Source organism: Palaemon carinicauda, chromosome 28 (genome assembly GCF_036898095.1).
Source record: "Palaemon carinicauda isolate YSFRI2023 chromosome 28, ASM3689809v2, whole genome shotgun sequence".
Lineage (NCBI taxonomy): Eukaryota > Metazoa > Arthropoda > Malacostraca > Decapoda > Palaemonidae > Palaemon > Palaemon carinicauda.
This window is the reverse complement of record NC_090752.1, coordinates 55,281,179-55,301,040: the sequence shown is the minus strand read 5'-3', so window position 1 is coordinate 55,301,040 and position 19,862 is coordinate 55,281,179. Positions and strand designations below refer to the sequence as shown.

The window sequence follows — 19,862 nt, the reverse complement described above, 5'->3', positions numbered from 1 at the left end:
GTATAAAGGTAAGGGAGATGTGCATGAGTGTTGTAATTCAAGAGGTATTAGTTTGTTGAGTGTGGATGGGAAATTGTATGGTAGAGTACTAATTAATAGGATTAAGGATAAAACAGAGAATGCAATCTTAGAAGTACAGGGTGGTTTTAGAAGAGGTAGGGGATGTATGAATCAGATTTTTAGTTAGGCAGATATGAGATATATTTAGCAAAATGTATGGAAGTGTATGTTGCATTTATGGATCTGGAGAAAGCGTATATGGAATTGGTGGAAGGTTGTTGCACGCAGTGGAATTTCTACATAGGTAAGTGTTAGGATAGGAAATTAAGTTAGAGAGTGGTTTCCAGTGAAAGTGGGGCCGAGACAGGGATGTGTGATGTCGACATGGTTCTTCAATTTGTTTGTTGATGGAGTGGCGAGAGAGGTGAATGCTCGAGTGCTTGGCCGAGGATTGAAACTGATTGACGAGTGATCATGAATGGGAGGTAAATCAGTTTTTGTTTGCAGATGATACCGTACTGATTGTAGACTCGGAAGAGAAGCTTGGTTGATTAGTGACAGAGTTTGGAAAGTATGTGAGAGAAGGAAGTCGACTTAATGTGGGTAAGAGTAAGGTTATGAGATGCAAGAGATGGGAGGGTCATGTGAGGTTGAATGTCATGTTGAATGGGTTACTTGAAGTAGATCAGTTTAAGTACCTATTACTTGGAGTCAGTTGTTGCAGAAAGAAGGAGTGGAAGGAGGCAAAGTGTTGGAGGCAGTGAAGTGAGTGATAAAGAATGGAGGGTTAGGCATGAATGTAAAGAGTTCTGTACGAGAAAGTGATTGTACCAACTGTGATGTATGGATCGGAGATGTGGGGAATGAAAGTGACTGAGAGAGACAAATTGAATGTGTTTAAGATGAAGTGTCCAAGGAGTATGGCTGGTGTATCTCAATTAGATAGGGTTAGGAACGAAGTAGTGAGGGTGAGAACAGGCGTAAGAAATGATTCAGCAGCTACCGTGGATATGAACGTGTTGAGATGGTTTGGACATGTTCAGAGAATAGAAAGTAGCTGTTTACTAAAGGTGATGAATGCAAGAGTTGATGGGAGAAGTACAATTGGAAGGCGAAGGTTTGGGTGGATGGATGGACTGAAGAAAGCTCTGGGCGATAGGATAGATGTGAGGCAAGAGGGCATCCTTGAAATAGGAATGAATGGCGAGTGATTGTGACCATGGAGGTATCAGCATTAGGGTATTCAGCGTATGAAACTTCATTTGTGATGGATAACGGGGGAGGGTGGGCTGTGGCACCCTAGCAGTACCAGCCAAACTCGGCTGAATCGCTCGTTAAGCTGGGAGGAGCGGAGAGAAGAAAGATCCCCTTTTGTTCCTTTGTTTGATGACGGCTACTCCCCAATATTGGGGAAGTGACTTGGTAAATAGATAGATCTTGAATATTTAGGTGGCTATGGTTTTATCAAAACTGCAATCTCCAAATTTTGATGCTTGTTTCCAGAAATGAAAGATTATTACAGTTGTCTGCGTCACTGACAACCAGATGCCATCAGAGAAAATGTTAGCTTCAATTGATAATAAAAACCAACATATCCTCCCATAATTTATTAGCTTCATGACAATGAACTGTACATTTACAGGTAGGAGAATCAAGATATGGAAATAACAATGATTTTCAGAATGTAATACAATGTAAGAGTATAAAAATTCTTAAAATATGTCTCAATCTGCAATCCTTAATACTAATCTTGGCAATCAGCAATGAAAATAAGGAAAATTTCCTTACTTTAAAACAACAAACTTTTCTCATACACAAAAGCAACATTTTTCTTAACAGCCAAATCCTACCCATAATCAGCATCATCGACATTATCATCATCATCTTTATTATTACTATGATAAAATAGTTTGCAAACCTACTTTTTTTTCTAGTGGTAAGAACCGCAGCACAATTGAGTGGAAATAGTAAGATAGTGAAATGGGAAGACACCAAAGAAAAAAAATAACACTTAACAAGACAAAGGCTGCTACAAAAGAATACCCAGTGCAGCCTCTGACATGCTGCAAAATTAAATTATCTATTACTGTAGTTTGTGTGAAATATAATAACAATTAATATCAATGGTGACAGGAATCATATAATACAGTACAGTAGTACTGTATTTAAAAGAATATTGCACGAGTCTCAATGTATGATGTTCAGATATATAGTATGCAAAGGGTCAAATATAATGTAGCAAAAATCTAATATTTTTACCAAAAAGTAAGATGACATTATAAATTTTGACATTACTGTACAGTACTTTATACTTTCTTCAAAGAGGCTCAACCCAAATGTCCTGCATTCACTGTATGGCTAAAATACATTTAGCAGTTGCATTTTTCTCTCTTAAAATTTGGTTACCATAAAGTCAAACTTTGATGTCTTTCTTAAGCACCACTGTCTATATCAAAAAGAGCACGTGATTTAGAGTAAATATGTTGAATAATGTTTTCCGAAAGAAACAACCATAAACAGTGAATTTAAAAACTAAAATACTACAAACACATGATTCCTACTGTGGAAAACCATTTAATGAGATGTAACCTCCAGACTAATAATAACACTTACCCATCAGTTGCTAAGAAAATGCTGACACTGATTATGGGACTTTTATGACACTTTAAACCATTTAGAAATCACTAAAGTGCAGTGATGCTTACACACTGTTTTACCTATAGAATTTGTTGTCCATTACACCAAGGCCCAGAATTGGATTCTCACAGGGATAACATCATAGTGCTTTTGGACACTGGAGAATCTTGTGGTGAAATGTAACTATAGTCAATGATATATGCATTTGCTTGGTCCAGCAATATGATCAAATGAATATTCTCCATGTGCAATAAAACCTAATAACTACACTTTACATATATATTTTATAGATTAAAGAGGAAATCGGGAAGCTGAACAAAAATCTGATATCAAATCAAAATACAAACATGCTTAGATAAAAAATTATACTTCACTAAAAAATTTCTTACAAAATAGATTTATCATCAGCTTAAATACAGGGAGAGCTTAAAAGGGGAATTACATGAAAAAAATTAAGTTTGAAAATAGTTATTCTTTGAAGAAACTTGGCCCTTGAAAATGGTTATGCTTTGGAGAAACTTGGCCTTTCCAAATTAGGGGGAAACCAAGTTGTCCTGTTTGTAAAATCAACCATTCAAGTGCTTACAGAACCTGAAGCACTTGTAAACTGTGTCCCTATGAGAATCCTCTCACTGGTACAGTACCATGGCCTTGCATTTCAATTTAGGGAGACAAAATTTCATTACAACGCTGATTTGAAAGCACATCAGAAAGCAAATGCTATTTCATTCGTAAAATTATTTCTATTTATTACGTGGTTTTCTGGAAGTGTATAGTATGCAAATAAAAAATAGGTTTCTAAAACTTCACCTTGCATTCGTAAGTATGAATATGGCAGACGACACAGAAAACAAATACTGATTACAAGATTTAATACTGGATTACCATTATGCAAACAACACCTTTAGTTGTTACCTGTCGTACATACACACCCTTTTTCTTTAAAAACAACTAATGACTTACATGTTTGCATTGAGAAAACAAATTCTACTTTTTCCTTTTGCACTAAATATTCCCTAAGAATGATATTTGAACAAATTAGTCTTTTGTACAATAACAACTGGCTTTGAGAATAAGATCCAAATCCCGAACTTTTGCTGTATTTTATTGCATACTCTCGTCACTTTCTCTATAAGAGAAATTCCAGCTCTCTTCATTTGCATTGTAAATGATACAATCTTTAATGCATGGTCCATGACAAATTCATTTGTCCTTCCACAACATTTTAAGAGTATATTGCTCTTTTTACAGATAGCTTTTATGCTTTCCTAAATACTTCAACAATTGGATCCCAAATGCAGTCGCCAAGTTGCCATCATTTCCAGAAACACATTGTTCAAGAAATTATCAAATTTCATATGCTGACATTTTTATATTAAATATTTTATACTTTTCTACTGTTACATTTCCATAATCAGTTTCTATTCACGGATTACAAAAAAATTTGTGAAAATTACCATCGGCTAATCTTTTCTTACCAGATCATACAACTTGGACATTGACCCGAATAACAATTTTCAACATCAATAACTTAAAATGCTAATTACTTGTAAAATTTTCTAAAAAATATAATTGCACAAAATGAATTCAGCTGGATTTTTCCATATTTGTTGTTTTTACCTTTGTACGCCCACTAAAGCCAACGGCAGATTTCTTGGTCTATAATATTACATCCTCAGAACACACGTATGCCTTTCTCACTTGGTGTGAGTTTCATCAGCATTGGAAGCATGAAAATCTTGTTGGCTTGAAACTTAGTACAGAAAGTTTTCAAAGTACCATTCGTATGAAATCAATTTGTTCTTTTTAAAGTAATTAGTAAACCTCAATCCCCTGGGTGAAGTCTTCAGAAAGTCTGAGTAAGTCTGAACCAAACAAAAATAGAAAAAAAATAAGTTCTCTAAGGGTTCAATTAAAAGAAAAAAGAAAAAAAAATGACTAGAAACAAAACGTTTTTCATCATTTTACTATGCTTAAAAAGCACTGGTTTCTTCATTAAAGAGCTCTCAAAATTAACTACATATAACCACCAACAGCATTTGCATTCATATCTGCAAAACATAATTACAGTACAGTACTACTGCAAATATTAAGTTGGCTTCTACTAATATTCTTCAAAGCCAAACATAACAAAACCACAAAATACACCCAAATCACAGTTCTTGCATAACGAGACGAGGCTCGCAAAAGATTGTGCTGCGCTGCAAAGCAATCAAACCTCAATGAGACTTCACTTTCTGAGGGGTAGTAAGACGAGCCATAAATGCATAGACCATGGGGAAGTACTGAAATAGAAAAAATAAATTATAACTTGCATTCAAAAACACAATCAATCATTTTCTCATATTATACACACTTAAAGTGCCTTCGAAAATAGTCGGATTAATTAATCTTGTACTGTATTGGAAACACAACCTAGCTTTCTCACAATTTCACTTATCTCGGGTTCCTCTTTCATATGCATACAAAATTGAGAAAGCAATTTCACCACCTTGAATTCTCTGGATAAGGTATCTGAAAACAACAAATGTCTTTTGAAACACTAAAGGTTATATAAAATCCATTGACCAAACTATAGTGGTAAAAAAAAATTATGATAAAATCTATTTCTATGAACATCGCCAGATGTTCATGTTCCAACTTCTCCAGTAGCTAATTTTATGAAAGTTTACACCAAAAAATTTATGAAAAAGATTTGTATTCTTCCTTTCAAAAGATATATATCCCCAGTAGAGTAATAAAACAATCTAGCGGTTAATGAAAAGAATGTAATGAGTTGCCCCTTCATCAAGATGTCCCCACAATTATTCAAATTTCAAATATTCATATCATTAAACCTTAGGAAATGGCTTAACAAAAAAACGTTGAGGATTTTGTTAAAGATTGTGTCCATTGCTCACCATTCACTGGAATTTGGATATTCACATGATAGATTATTGACTGATTGGGACAATTCTTAAATGGCATAAAAAAGAAATCTTCAGTTGTAGGTTAAATCTACTTTAATTAGCCATCTTTTTTTATAATAAATTTCAGTTTAGTTACATATTGGAGTTTATTAGAATTTCTAGGTTTGATGTAATCATATTTGTTGCAGACTTGGGTCCTTTTTCTAAATCTTCATTTCTTTTAATGCTTACATGAGCAGTGTTCTGGCATAGTAAAACCTTTATACCAGTTTCATATGAAGCCACTTCAGGAGCTTTGACTTTCTAGAAAAACCTATAGAATCACTGATGGAACCATCAATGTTGACTTCTTTAATAACATACAGAAGTTTAAATTTATAGAAGAATTTAGAATGAAATCAGGTCAAATTAGGAGATAAAAGGTTTTTCTATCTGGAGATGCTGCAGTAAATCCTAACATTGTACACAAGATTCTGGCAAAAGCTGGATATGGCCAATGAAGAATCATAGAGGTTCTGGCAGCCACTAGTCGTAGGGGTCTGTCAGCGCACAGAACCTTCATTTTGATTTTGCCTGGAAATTGTGGGATGTATGCGGCAAGATGTGAAACCTAACTGACTTGAGTTTGTATAGCTAGGAAAAATAGAAATTACTGTTATAATTTGTGATTTCTTTCTGCACGAATACAAACTCTCGTCCTTTAGTAGGGGAGTCATCCTTAGGAGGGAGAAAGTCCAGCTCACCCAACTGGCTGGCTAGCAACCTGTTACTGCTATCCTAAGTCTAAAAAGGAGAGCAGAGAAATGGATCCTTGCACCCTATGACCCAGAGGGGTTGAATAACATACTGCATCACGGCCCTGGAAGTCTTTCATACGCGAACCTATCTTCAGTGGGTACAATGTTTCTGCTAAGAACCATTATAATTATTGTCTTTGCTTTAACTGTCCCCCCCCCCCCCCCTCCTTAACAAGTTAGGGGATGCTACACTTTCACTGTACCAGTAAAATAAGTTTCTGTCAATATTGTGGTCACCTGTATCTGTGTCCATTCCAGCTTCATAGCATCACAGAGGCTGATCCCAGGAGAGGAAAAGGACGGACATTCTTACTTATACCTTAAACTTATAATGCATGTGCTATCTTAAACACAATGCTTTTTGTCCTAACAGGAGCAAGGCTCACTAGACCACTTGCTGGGCAACTTATCCAGGAACCTGTGGGCACAATCCCAGAGATACTGTGCCTTAAATGTGGTCTGCCTCTTCTAGATACCTGCCTAAAACACTTAGGCAAACTAAATAGTTCTTCTTGAAGGCCAAAGTGGTACTGATCCCCCTCTGACTTCAAGAGCCATAGGAAGGGCCGAGGATGGACATACAACCCTCTGCTGATGGATTTACAAAACCAGGAGATTGCATTTTAGAAGATTTTCTCTCCATACTTCTATCTATATACCAAGGCACTTACCCCAATTTTGGGGGGGTAGCAGACATCAAACAAATAAAAAAAAAAAGGGGTGGGACCTTTCCTCTCTACGCTCCTCCCAGTCTGAAGAAGGACTCAACCGAGTTTGGGTGGTACTGCTACGAAACCACAGCCCACCCTCCCCCGTTATTCACCACAGATGAAGCTTTATAAGCTGAATCCCCTACTGCTGCTACCTTCGCAGTCATCCAAGGCGACCGGAGGAAGCAGCAGGGCCTACCGGAACTGCGTCACATTCGCTTGCCATTCATTCCTATTTCTAGCACACTCTCTTGCCTCTCTCACATCTATCCTCCTATCACCCAGAGCTTTCTTCACTCCATCCATCCACCCAAACCTTGGCCCTCCTCTTGTACTTCTTCCATCAACTCTTGCATTCAACCCCCTTCTTTAGCAGACAGCCATTTTCCATTCCCTCAACATTGCCAAACCACTTCAACACATTCATATCCACTCTAGCTGCTAAATCATTCCTTACACCCGTCCTCACCCTCATTACTTTGTTCTACTTGAGATACACCAGCCATGCTCCTCAGACACTTCATATCAAACACATTCAATTTCTGTCTCTCCGTCACTTTCATTCCCCACAAATCCGATCTATGTATCATAGTTGGTACAATCATTTTCTCATACAGAACTCTACCTTCATGCCTAACCCTCTATTCTTAAACCCCCCCCCCCCCCCCCCCCCTTCAATGCCCCCAACATTTTGCATCGTTCATTCACTCTCTGATGTACATCTGCTTCCACTCCACCATTTGCTGCAACACGACCCCGATTACTTAAACCGATCTACTTTAAGTAACTCTCCATTCTACATGATATTCAACCTCCCACCACCTTACCTTCTCATGCATCTCATAACCTTACTCTTACCCACATTAACTCTCAACTTCCTTCTCTCACAAACCCTTCCAAATTCTGTCACTAATCAGCCAAGCTTCTCTTCTGGTTGCAGAATCAGTACAGTATCATCCACAAACAACAACTGATTTACTTCCCATTCATGATTATTCTCGTCTATTAGTTTCAATCCTCGTCCAAGCACTCGAGCATTCACCTCTCTCACCACTCCATCAACATACAAGTTAAACAACCATGGCAGCATCACACATCCCTATCTCAGCCCCACTCTCACTGGAAACCAATCTTTCACTTCATTTCCTATCCTAACACACACTTTACTACCTTTGTAGAAACTTTTCACTGTTTCAATATAACCCCCATACTTACAAAGAGATTAAATAAGTGGAGTTGACATGATCTCATCACGCAATATAAAGCCTCGCTGCTCTCACAGGACATAGAAGCAGGCCGTCAGGATTCTTGGTTGCCACCCTTAGTGACAAATTTTAAAAGGAATCAAACTTGGTCTCTGATTGATGGGTTCTGGGGTTTTGCCATAAATTCGGGAACGAACGAGATCTGCCTCCAGCAAACAGAATGTGACCCCAAGTATGATAAGACAGCATAGCTCTCCCAATCATTTGGTAAGAGCTAAAGCTGGCAAGAATACTGTTTTAAGGGTGAGGTCCCTGTCTGAGGTTCACCTCAATGGTTTGTATGGAGCCTTCCTAAGTGACTTAACTGGTCACATTCTATGCTGAGGGTCTGATTTCCCAAGGGGGCCAGGCTTGTTCAAAGCTCTGTGTCAGAGTTGATAATTCCCACAAGGAAGAGGAATCTACTCCTTTTAATTTGAGAAAGTGTCTCAAGACTGAACGATAGCCTTAAACCGACAATCCCGAGGCGAGTTTCTCATACAGGAGGTAGACAAGAAAATCTGCAACTAGTGTAACAAAGGCTTTGAGGGGAGAAGTCTTCCTCTTATGACACCAATCACAGAGGAGTGCCCACTTTGCTTGGTCAACAGCTGTCGAAGACTTTCAGATGTACGTAGAGTTGCTTTGCAGTTGGACATGAAAAGCCTTGCAGCATGTGATGCCCTTCTTACAATCTCCAATACTGTACAAAAAACCTTGATTGTTGTCAGAAGGTTTTATGATTGCAGTGATTTTAATGTTGCTTTTGACTGTGTTAATCACGAGCTCCTAGTTTTCAAACTTGAACAGATAGGTGGGGGGGTCTTTTCTTAGCATCATTATTGAATTTTCTCAGTGATACATTGCATTGTAGTTGATAGACAGCATAGTGACTATTATGCTGACTATAGGAATGCAATATCTCATGTTCCTCAGTATGGTGTTCTCGCCCCATTACTTTTCATACAATATACACATGTGGGTTGGCCTATAAAACAAGCTTGTTGCAGATGATGCTACTCTTTTGCATTAATTCCATCTCCTGAAAATAGACCTATTGTTGCTGAATCCTTAATAGATAGCGCTAAAATTAGTGCATGGTGCAAATTATGGGGGGGGGATGAAGTTGAACCATTTTATGATTGCAATGTCGAGGACAATGGCTCCTCAACATCCTATTCTTATCATTGCCAATCCCTCTTATTATGAAACTTATTTAAAATTTCTGGCGAGATTCATAATTGCAAATTTACTAATTAGAAAAACATATGCTCCCTTTCTAATTCATTTGCACCAAAAATTGGCATTTTTAGAGTTAAGATTTTGGGTGATTAATCTATTCTGAAGAAATTTTTAAAATCTTTCATTACAGTATTTCAATTCTTTCAGTGTCATACTTTGAAAATTGTACTCCTGTCTGGTGTTCAGTTGCTAACTTTCATCTTCATTTGTTGGACAAAAACTTATAAAATTTCTTATCCCTAATTAATATATTAAGGTCTGGCACCATTGTTCAGTTACTTCTTTATGCATGTTGCATAAGATTTTTCTTAAATCTGACCCTCATCTGCATTCAGATCTTAGACTGTACCGTCTTGTACATAGTAACAAGTATGCAATAAAATCTAATAATCTTGACTTCTCCATCTTAAGGGTTAATGCTACACAGTATTCTAGAAGTTTTATTCTAATTGTAACCAGATTATTGAATGATCTTCCAAATCTGGCAACGTAGCAGTCGGTTTAACTTCAGAAGTTGAAACATGTTGCTAATGTTTTTCTGTTGAACAGATTGACAATTCTTTCAGAGTTTATTAAGGAATCAACCGCACTGTAGCCGCCAGCTGCGTTCAAAGGAATGAGAAGCAGGAACGTATAGGGGCACTGGAAGGTCATAGGATGTGTAACGGCTCCTTACTTATCCTTCCCCTTAGTGGATTAGATTGGGTAAGGTCTGTTTGGGGTGAAGATATCTTAGGATACGTCCGTGATTATACGGTAATTCTCTTGTAATATCAATAGCAGAAATTTTATACTGTAGAAGTCGTCAGAAGGAACTTCCATCAGGACGACATGGCTCGAGCCCAAAAATAGATTTTTCCTACGTCAAAATCCCTTTCAATGTTGTTACTGATTTTAAAATATTTCATTCACGTTTATATTAATTAATTCTCATAAGTTATTTGTTATACTGCTATTTACTTCCCTCAACTGGCTGCTGCTTTACCTTGTAACATCCTGCTTTTCGAACTACGGATGTAGCCTGGCTGGTAATAATAATAATGATATACAGTAAAGTTCTCTATACTGTACATCATACTGGAGGTATTCATTTACTTAACATTTAAGCCACATTTAGTTAAACGATTCAAGGGAAATAAGAGAAAAAGTACTTTAGTTAGTATCTCCTAGATGAAATAGTTTTCTGGTTCAAGTCAATTGCTTGCAACTTTCAAAAATTTAGAAGTTACAAGATTATAGTCTAAGGACAATTCTAGGGCTGAGTACAAGAAGGGCCAATGTCATAAAATCATGTTTTGAGAAAAACGCATTTGAAAGATTGCTTCCTTTCTTAAAAATCAGGCAAGTACAACTAACGATAGCTCTTTCTATTTTGAGACAGGTCATCTTTTAAAATATTATTTACTGACCAAGGCATTGCATTATTGCTTTTCATTTTTAAGAAAAAAAATATATTAAACTAAACTTTGAAAATTTTATTTCCTGCAAATTGTGTAAACAGAATTTTGCATTATTAGAGAAAAGTATTTTAAACCTTTTGAAGTTAATCTATATCCTTCTAGTAGCTATTATATATTACAATATCTGTAAAATTTTTGCTTAGAATGAAAAAAAAAGACATCCTAAATCAATGACTGAAGGAAAGTAAAAAAAAAAAAAATTACATTGATTAATTTACAAACACGAGTAGATTAATCAAATTCACTAAACAAAAATTGATACATTTTGGCATGTTGAGTAACATCCTGAATCAAAGGCTAAAGAAAAGGGAAAAACAAGAGTGATTAATTTACAAACACGAGTATATTAATAAAAATGAATGAAAAAAAAAAATCTGATTAATTTTTGACATGTTGAGTTCCAATAGAAAAGTAATGATCCATAGTAATTGTGTCATCAGCCATAACATTCACACATTGAGTTCATCATCTATATAAATATCATCTGAAGCATCTTCTGCTGCCTGCAGGCTTCTGTAAAAATGTCTGCTTCCTGTAGGAATAAGCGGAAGGAGATCCATCAAGTTCTTCAACTTTTTGGGTGGAATTTGCCTTGGTCCCTCTTCAAGCTGTGGGAGATTCTAAATGGGTGATCTTCCTTTTTCCTTTCTTCTTAAATCCGCTGCATTTGGGAAAAAGGAAGTCAAGCACATAATCTGGCCAATTTAATTTTGATTGTATTCCCTCTTCTTAATTTTCATCCAATTTACTTGTTGTCCATTATTATCTTTATGGCGACTCACCAGGGGGACAGCAGACATATACAAGCTTTTAAAATTATTGAAATCTTCTGTTTGCATTTCAGTCACTTGTAACTTATTTTTTGTAAGGATTACTCTGATTGTTACGCTCCAGTCCCGTGGCACCTCAATGTTTGTAACTGATTTTCTATATTTTTCTATCAAAGCATGTACTATGTCTGTTTCCATGTGTGTATGGCAAGATTCTAAGAAAGAATGCATTATTCTTATTCCCTTATTCCTGGAAACATTCATAAGCATGGCTGCAAATAAATGGTTCAAATTTTGACCACCACAAGAGTCACTATATAGTCGAATGTCCTTAATGTCATCTGAGAGGCCATTCAACCATTTCATTATACATGAACCTATTTCTTGGCCACTTCTTTTTGCAATTGTTTCATCCCACATCATGCAGTGTGCTTTATTTTCCACTTGTTTCAAAAATGGTTGTTATAAAAAGCAACAAGTTGTCTCTTGTAGTAAACTATTCCTGTCTGCAACATTGGGCAAGGCAGTATTTTATGGAGGCCAAAGGATGCAGTAACAATTCCTTTGTTTTTAAAAGCAAACTCTTTATCAGCTCTTTTTTCATTGTAAGCCATCTCTGCTAGTTCATGGTGTTTTGATTTCTCTTCTACAATGCAGTTTTTTCCATCCTCATACAATGCAGTTTTTTCCATCCTCATACAATGCAGTTTTTTCCATCCTCATTAGCAGTCATTAGGGATGCCTCAAAAGTATCACATTTTTCACAAGTGTCCTGGGATGGGTGATGGAAGGACAGATTGAACTCTCCATTGAAGAATTTTCTGTACATTGATTCTTTATCTGTTGGTAAATTGTTTTCAAGGCAGTATTTTTGGTACAATCGATACATCTGAGCTATAGTGAGATCTGGATTCAAATATTTTCTTTCTGAGTCTGCTCTAGCATAATGACTTTTCCAGGCCGGAAACTGGTTGATATGCTTCTTAATCATCTCTACAGATTTGGGGGATATTTTCTTCTGTTTACCATGTTTTCCTCTTCCATCTGGTGTTACAGTGACACTTTCAGACTGTGGCATCTTCTCAGAAACAATCCTAGCTCTTTTGAGCGTAATACCAATACATACATACATATACCAAAGGCACTTCCCCCAATTTTGGGGGGTAGCCGACAACAACAAGAAACAAAACAAAAAGGGGACCTCTACTCTCTACGTTCCTCCAGCCTAACCAGGGACTCAGCCGAGTTCAGCTGGTACTGCTAGGGTGCCACAGCCCAACCTCCCACATTTCCACCACAGATGAAGCTTCATACTGCTGAGTCCCCTACTGCTGCTACCTCCGCGGTCATCTAAGGCACCGGAGGAAGCAGCAGGGCCTACCGGAACTGCGTCACAATCGCTCGCCATTCATTCCTATTTCTAGCACGCTCTCTTGCCTCTCTCACATCTATCCTCCTATCACCCAGAGCTTTCTTCACACCATCCATCCACCCAAACCTTGGCCTTCCTCTTGTACTTCTCCCATCAACTCTTGCATTCATCACCTTCTTTAGCAGACACCCATTTTCCATTCTCTCAACATGGCCAAACCACCTCAACACATTCATATCCACTCTAGCCGCTAACTCATTTCTTACACCCGTTCTCACCCTCACCACTTCGTTCCTAACCCTATCAACTCGAGATACACCAGCCATACTCCTCAGACACTTCATCTCAAACACATTCAATTTCTGTCTCTCCATCACTTTCATTCCCCACAACTCCGATCCATACATCACAGTTGGTACAATCACTTTCTCATATAGAACTCTCTCTACATTCATGCCCAATCCTCTATTTTTTACTACTCCCTTAACTGCCCCCAACACTTTGCAACCTTCATTCACTCTCTGACGTACATCTGCTTCCACTCCACCATTTGCTGCAACAACAGACCCCAAGTACTTAAACTGATCCACCTCCTCAAGTAACTCTCCATTCAACATGACATTCAACCTTGCACCACCTTCCCTTCTCGTACATCTCATAACCTTACTCTTACCCACATTAACTCTCAACTTCCTTCTCTCACACACCCTTCCAAATTCTGTCACTAGTCGGTCAAGCTTCTCTTCTGTGTCTGCTACCAGTACAGTATCATCCGCAAACAACAACTGATTTACCTCCCATTCATGATCATTCTCGCCTACCAGTTTTAATCCTCGTCCAAGCACTCTAGCATTCACCTCTCTCACCACTCCATCAACATACAAGTTAAACAACCACGGCGACATCACACATCCCTGTCTCAGCCCCACTCTCACCGGAAACCAATCGCTCACCTCATTTCCTATTCTAACACATGCTTTACTACCTGTGTAGAAACTTTTCACTGCTTGCAACAACCTTCCAACTCCATATAACCTCATCACATTCCACATTGCTTCCCTATCAACTCTATCATATGCTTTCTCCAGATCCATAAACGCAACATACACCTCCTACCAATAGTAGATAAAAACATCTTTTGGCATAATTCCTTTTCAGGTATTGCTTCTTTAAGAGAGTGGTGCCTTGAAAATCTTCTTCGGCTTTCACCTTTGCTGCCTCGCAACCGCTGACTTTTCTTGTTTTCTTCAATAATCAAACCACAAAGGATTTGATTTTGTTCTTCTGGTGTCGCATTTCTATAATCCTGGTATAGCATCCTCCGATCCTCTTCTTTAAACTTCTCATAGCACCTTCTCCGACAGCTTTCTCGGCATGGACTTCTCATAGGTTAAGCTTTATTCAATTTTCCTGTTGTGGAAACATGTTCTTCTCCTCTCGCTTTCTTCTTTTTGCGACTGTGGCTAGCAGGTTTATTCATGTTGCATCTAGAGAATGTCTGATGTACTCTAACATACATTCACTGATATCATACACATTACTACTGATTTTGATATTAAATAAATAGTAATTGCTTGCAACAACATTAGTAACAGAAACGATTTATGAAGTTATGTACGCATATAAATTATTAAAATCGTTGGGTGCAAGAGAGGCTGAAGTTGACATTGGCCTCCCACGTGGCACTCAATGGTTGTAATAAATGAATGTAACAAGGGCCAGTCGCGACATTGGCCTTTCTAGCATGAATATTTTCATTTGTTACTTGACTTTGGCTAGAATAGAGTGCTTAGTGTAGCTCCGTGAACCCACGGACGACATTAGCCCTTATAGTACTGATACAGAGATAAATTTTTAGTTTAATGATGGTCTTATCTTCAATCGGCCATTTTTTGACATTGGCCCTTCTTGTACTCAGCCCTAGAATTATAGTTCACTGCTTTTAATCTGTATGGAGTTGCTTAAAGAAAAGCAAAACGCTCCAGTGCATATGCAGCCACCTTTATTAAAGATCTGACTTTGTGGCAGAACCCTGTGTTTGAAATTTATTACCTACTATTGGTCAAAAAGTGATGTCTTATACAAACACATTATGGTTGACCTGCCAGTAACAAATTTCTCAAGGAATAATTATACATCTATTATCACATTTACCCTTTAAATTTGCCATATGAGCTTTGCTACCAAAACCAGGATCCCAAGTTAATCCTAAAAATCTTATAGCATTAATTGGTCTCTCCCCTTTATTTAAACTTCATCAGTTTTCTTTAATTTGGTATCTATAAACTATAAATATATTGTTATTCTAAAGAATTGAAATCTTAATTACATTATGACAGGATACATGTAGAATGATGTAAATTTTATGCTGAATAAAATACAGCACAGTTATCTCTATAGATACAAAACATTAATTTCTAATGGTAATTGACAAGTGGAAAATGATGCTGTTTAGACCATTTCTTAAGGAACTCCATCTAGTTTTAATGAACCAGTATAAATATTGTACTCTTTTACACTTCAACTATTCAGTCTTGTCAAAATGTTTTCAATAATCACTGTCATATGTCATAACACTTTATACAAACAAATCACTTGTATATTTGCGAAATAACCAATTACCAAATGTTCAGATGGGAGATAGTCCACATATGAACTATGTATACAAGGGCAAGTCATATGTCTTACCTCACATTTTTTGTAAACTGATATGAGGCAAAAAGACAAGTGTTAGGAGGTCATTCTTTTAACAATGATTTATCAAGGCACTTCCCAAGTCTTATCTCAATTCATCTAGTCACTTTCTCATCCTGCAGGTACACAAGAAAATCTGCCAATAGTGGATCAGAGGCTTCGAGTGGAGAAGTGTTCCTCCTACGACACCAATCACAGAAGTGGCGAAGACTTTCCGAGGTAACCAGAGGGTTGCTTTATAGTTGGATGCAAAAAGTCTTGGGGCATAAGAGCACTTCAATGGTTAGCTGTTGGTAAGACGGCAGAGAGAGACTGTCCGACGGGACGCCGGGCGAAGCGAGGGGCGAAGAGACGCTGGACTTCCTAGGGGACCGTCGAGAGGCCTTCTTCTTTTTAGTGTCGTATCGCACCCACTGCACTTCATTCCAGGACTCGCACTCCGGACACGTGGCTGTAGGGGAACACACACTGCCCCTACAAGACGAACACAAGGAGTGCGGGTCAACTTCGGGCTTAGAGAGGAAAGCGCCACACGATTTGCCGGCCAGAGGCCCAGGGCAACGACGGGGATGCTCCATAACGCACTAGTAATACACCGCGAGACACAGGAACACAGAGGGAAAGGATAGGGAAGCACACAAAGGGACCACATGAGACACAAAGGGTCGCATTGGGTTAAGAGAGAGCGTCGGGGTGTTAACGCCGACACGACCAAAAACTTACAGGAGAGCGAGACCTGAGCAAGCATGCTCTCTGATACCGGGTCGTCTCTGGGCGCGTATCACTCCGCCAGAGAATGCCCCGCATAGAAAACGGGAGTAGGGTAAACTACACAAAATTCTGGTTGGATGGGAGGAGATCCCAGATGCTCCTAAGAAAGTAGTTCGAGGTAAGTACTTCGTGTTGGAACAAATGGTCCTTTAACACCTTGAGGATCATCAATCAAACCTATCAAAAGTCTGGAGATATAAATGTGCTTTCTGAAGTCTGGTCGCATTAAGGAGAGTAGGAGCTTGTCTCGAACAAAGGAATTTGATACCAGATTTTAATGGAAGTCACTCTTTCTAGGTCTGAAAAGATGACCTCTATCTCCTTGTTGGAATTAACCTATAGGCGTGGAACTATAAGCTTTTAAAGTTAATCTGAAGCCAGCCAGCTGACCATCTTTGTTTTTCAAAATTGAAAATGAAGTGACAACAGTAGGGCTGTAAATACTATGAATATGACTATTACAGATTATAGTTTTGTTGTGAAACAAATTTCCTGTTTTCTTCCTCTTATCAGAAGCAATCGATATGTCCAAATAGGATCGAAACAAAAATATCGGGGTTAACATTGCCATGTCAAATTTCTCCTCAACCTTTCAGGATGTTTTTCAGAAATATTTGATATATTGAAACTCCTTTGACCAATAAAAGTCATGTTTTCTGCTGCTGTGAGACCACTGGAGATTTCCCAAGTACCATTAAGTAGTCCGACACAATATTTACATAGAAAAAAAATAAAAAAAATAAATTTTATAGTTGAAAACTTAAAAATCCAAGAGTAAAAATAGAAAACTGAATAGGAAACTAGGTATAAATATACAGACATTACTGTATTCTATCATTCATTTAAATAATCAAGATGCAATTATGTCAATAAATATAATTGAAAAGAATGGTGTAAATGCATTTATTCCTTATGACTCACCTGGAGGAACATGTAAATAACACCTAAGTAGCTAAGAATGGCGAGAGTGAGAAGAAAATCAAAGGCTGCTGGTTTCACGGCATACGCTGCCATAACGGATTGAGTCACATCGTAGAAGGCCCACTCAGGATCCCTCTTATCAGCTTTAACAAAAGTCACGCGGGCCTCACTGGTGTATCTGTTGGCGGAATAAACAACTTGAGGATATGCGTAGTCATGAAGTTCACAACATTACACCTTATAAGGATTGACAAATTGTATGTAACAACATGGTAAACTTGTCACCAAGAATAAAAAAATATAAATAAACAAATTTGGGTATACAATATATACCATTCATTTAAAAATCTTACTTTTCTATTTCCCATGGGCTTCCTTTTATCAAAAAACTAATTTCTTATGACCAAAGGCCAAAAGGGATCCAGGCATAGCACAAATTATTCTAGAGTGAGTGGAATCAAAATCTCTCTAACCAAGTAAAGAAAAAATGTGACCTGTAAACAATGATGATGACAGTGATAACCCACAATCAAATAATTCAATACTATGAAATACATAAGGAGACTAACCTCATCAGAACCTGATGAAGTGTATTGACTAGAGGGTTGTTCTTCCCAGCCAAGAGTTGTGGTGATCGCGGTTGGGAAGAAATCATTTCTATCCAAGAGCCCACACTATCTCGATTAACAGCCTGTAAGTTACAGGAAGAAAATTCAAGTAAAAATTATAAAAAAGCAAAGGTGGATTGCTTGCCAAAGTTCCAAATTTCAAATATTCTAATCTAAAATGAAGTATTCAATTTCTTTTAATTTCCAAAAATTGGTACAATATCATCTTTTGTTTCTCTAAATTTCATAATAAATTGTAGATTCATTAAAAGTCAAAATATTGACCAAACCATTCACTTTTTAAGTAACGTTTGGAAAAATTATTATGATAAAAGTTAGTAAAAATGGAGAAAGTCTATAATTCAGTAATACAGTATTGTACTGTTCTTTTTACAATATTTGCCCACTGTGTACTACAACAAGCAAACTCTAAGAACTTCTATCATCTGTGTATTCCAAGTTCATAATTAGCAGACATCACATAGGTTCGACTGTTTGGAAGTTTTCACAAAGCATTTTAAATTCCAAGCTTTTTTTTGTACATGGCTGCAACAATTTTTAATCAACTTTTAATCAACGTTGCCTATAAACTAAAGAACTTTCATGTGCTTTATGCAGATTTTGACAATTCTTTAGGGATGCATAGCTTCTCTGGGGACAGTCATTTTATCTTTCACAAATAAATTAAATAAGTGAATTGGGTTAATTTTTCATGAAAACTGTTGGACATAGTAACTTCATCAGATGTACAATATGATCAATAGTTTACTTTTCTAAAAACACTAAAATAGAAAATTATTGTAACCTTGAGTTATGATGAGGACATCTTTAGCTTTCTATCTTGAGAACTCAAAAATGTATTTCTATGATCTTTGTGTTCAATGACCTATGTATTAAAAAAAAAAACTTTATCACCTATGACAGTCATATACAGTATATTAGCATATTTTTCTTCAATATTTTCTTATACTTATAGCATCCTGCTTTTCCAACTACAGTTGTAGCTTAACAAGTAATAGTAATAATAATAATATAAAAGCCATACGAGACCTCTATTGACCAAGACAACAAGTTTCCTTATCGTAACAATGATACAGTAAAAAAAAAAAAAATAAACTTACAACTCAAAATGGTAAAAATCCTCCTGTGAAACTACTCAAAAGTACCAATTGACCAGAACCGCAAAACTTACCAAACCATTGTCTAGGATGCCGTCTATGGAAGTGTTGTAGATGTGACGGAGGAGGGCATTGACAACCACTTCTGTGTTTCGAGTCAATAAATCTACATCGACAGACTCCCTTGTGTCAAGGATGCTTCCTCTCTCCCCAGTCTTGGGACCCTATACATATAAGGAGGAATTCTGTTGTCAATACAAGTTTTGTTTATTTACTTCTAAAAAGATATTAATGTTTGTCCACTTGCACTATGAATAATTAATTTGTAAATGTGGTTTTTCTTTAGAATATTAGCCTGGAAATTTCCTTATTTGTAGAGTATTAACAGATAAGAATATTGTTTTCAAAAGTTCTTATCATTCTAGTCATACCCAAATGATTTGCTTAAAAAATCTCAGTTGATATGGTAGTGAAATGTTAAGAGTAAAAATCGATGTAACTTGAAATATTAGAGAAATAAAAATCAAGCATTATTAGAACTATTTTTGATGCTGTACATATTACAGTATAATCAATTTTGTGGTTATTGCCAGGATCATGTTACATGTA

General features: G+C 37.1%; 1 protein-coding gene across 1 annotated transcript in view; it reads right to left on the bottom strand.

Moving 5' to 3' along the window:
* Nucleotides 1-1,592: 1,592 nt before the first annotated feature.
* The window catches only part of LOC137621597 (BOS complex subunit NCLN), a 101,873-nt gene continuing 83,603 nt past the window's right edge, over nt 1,593-19,862 (bottom strand). The window contains exons 9-12 of the mRNA XM_068352009.1: nt 19,328-19,477; nt 18,097-18,218; nt 17,528-17,705; nt 1,593-4,922 (exon numbers count right to left, since the gene is read on the bottom strand). Of these exons, the coding sequence (XP_068208110.1) occupies nt 4,857-4,922; nt 17,528-17,705; nt 18,097-18,218; nt 19,328-19,477 (516 nt within the window). The 3' untranslated portion in view covers nt 1,593-4,856. The remainder of the gene's footprint in view (nt 4,923-17,527; nt 17,706-18,096; nt 18,219-19,327; nt 19,478-19,862) is intronic.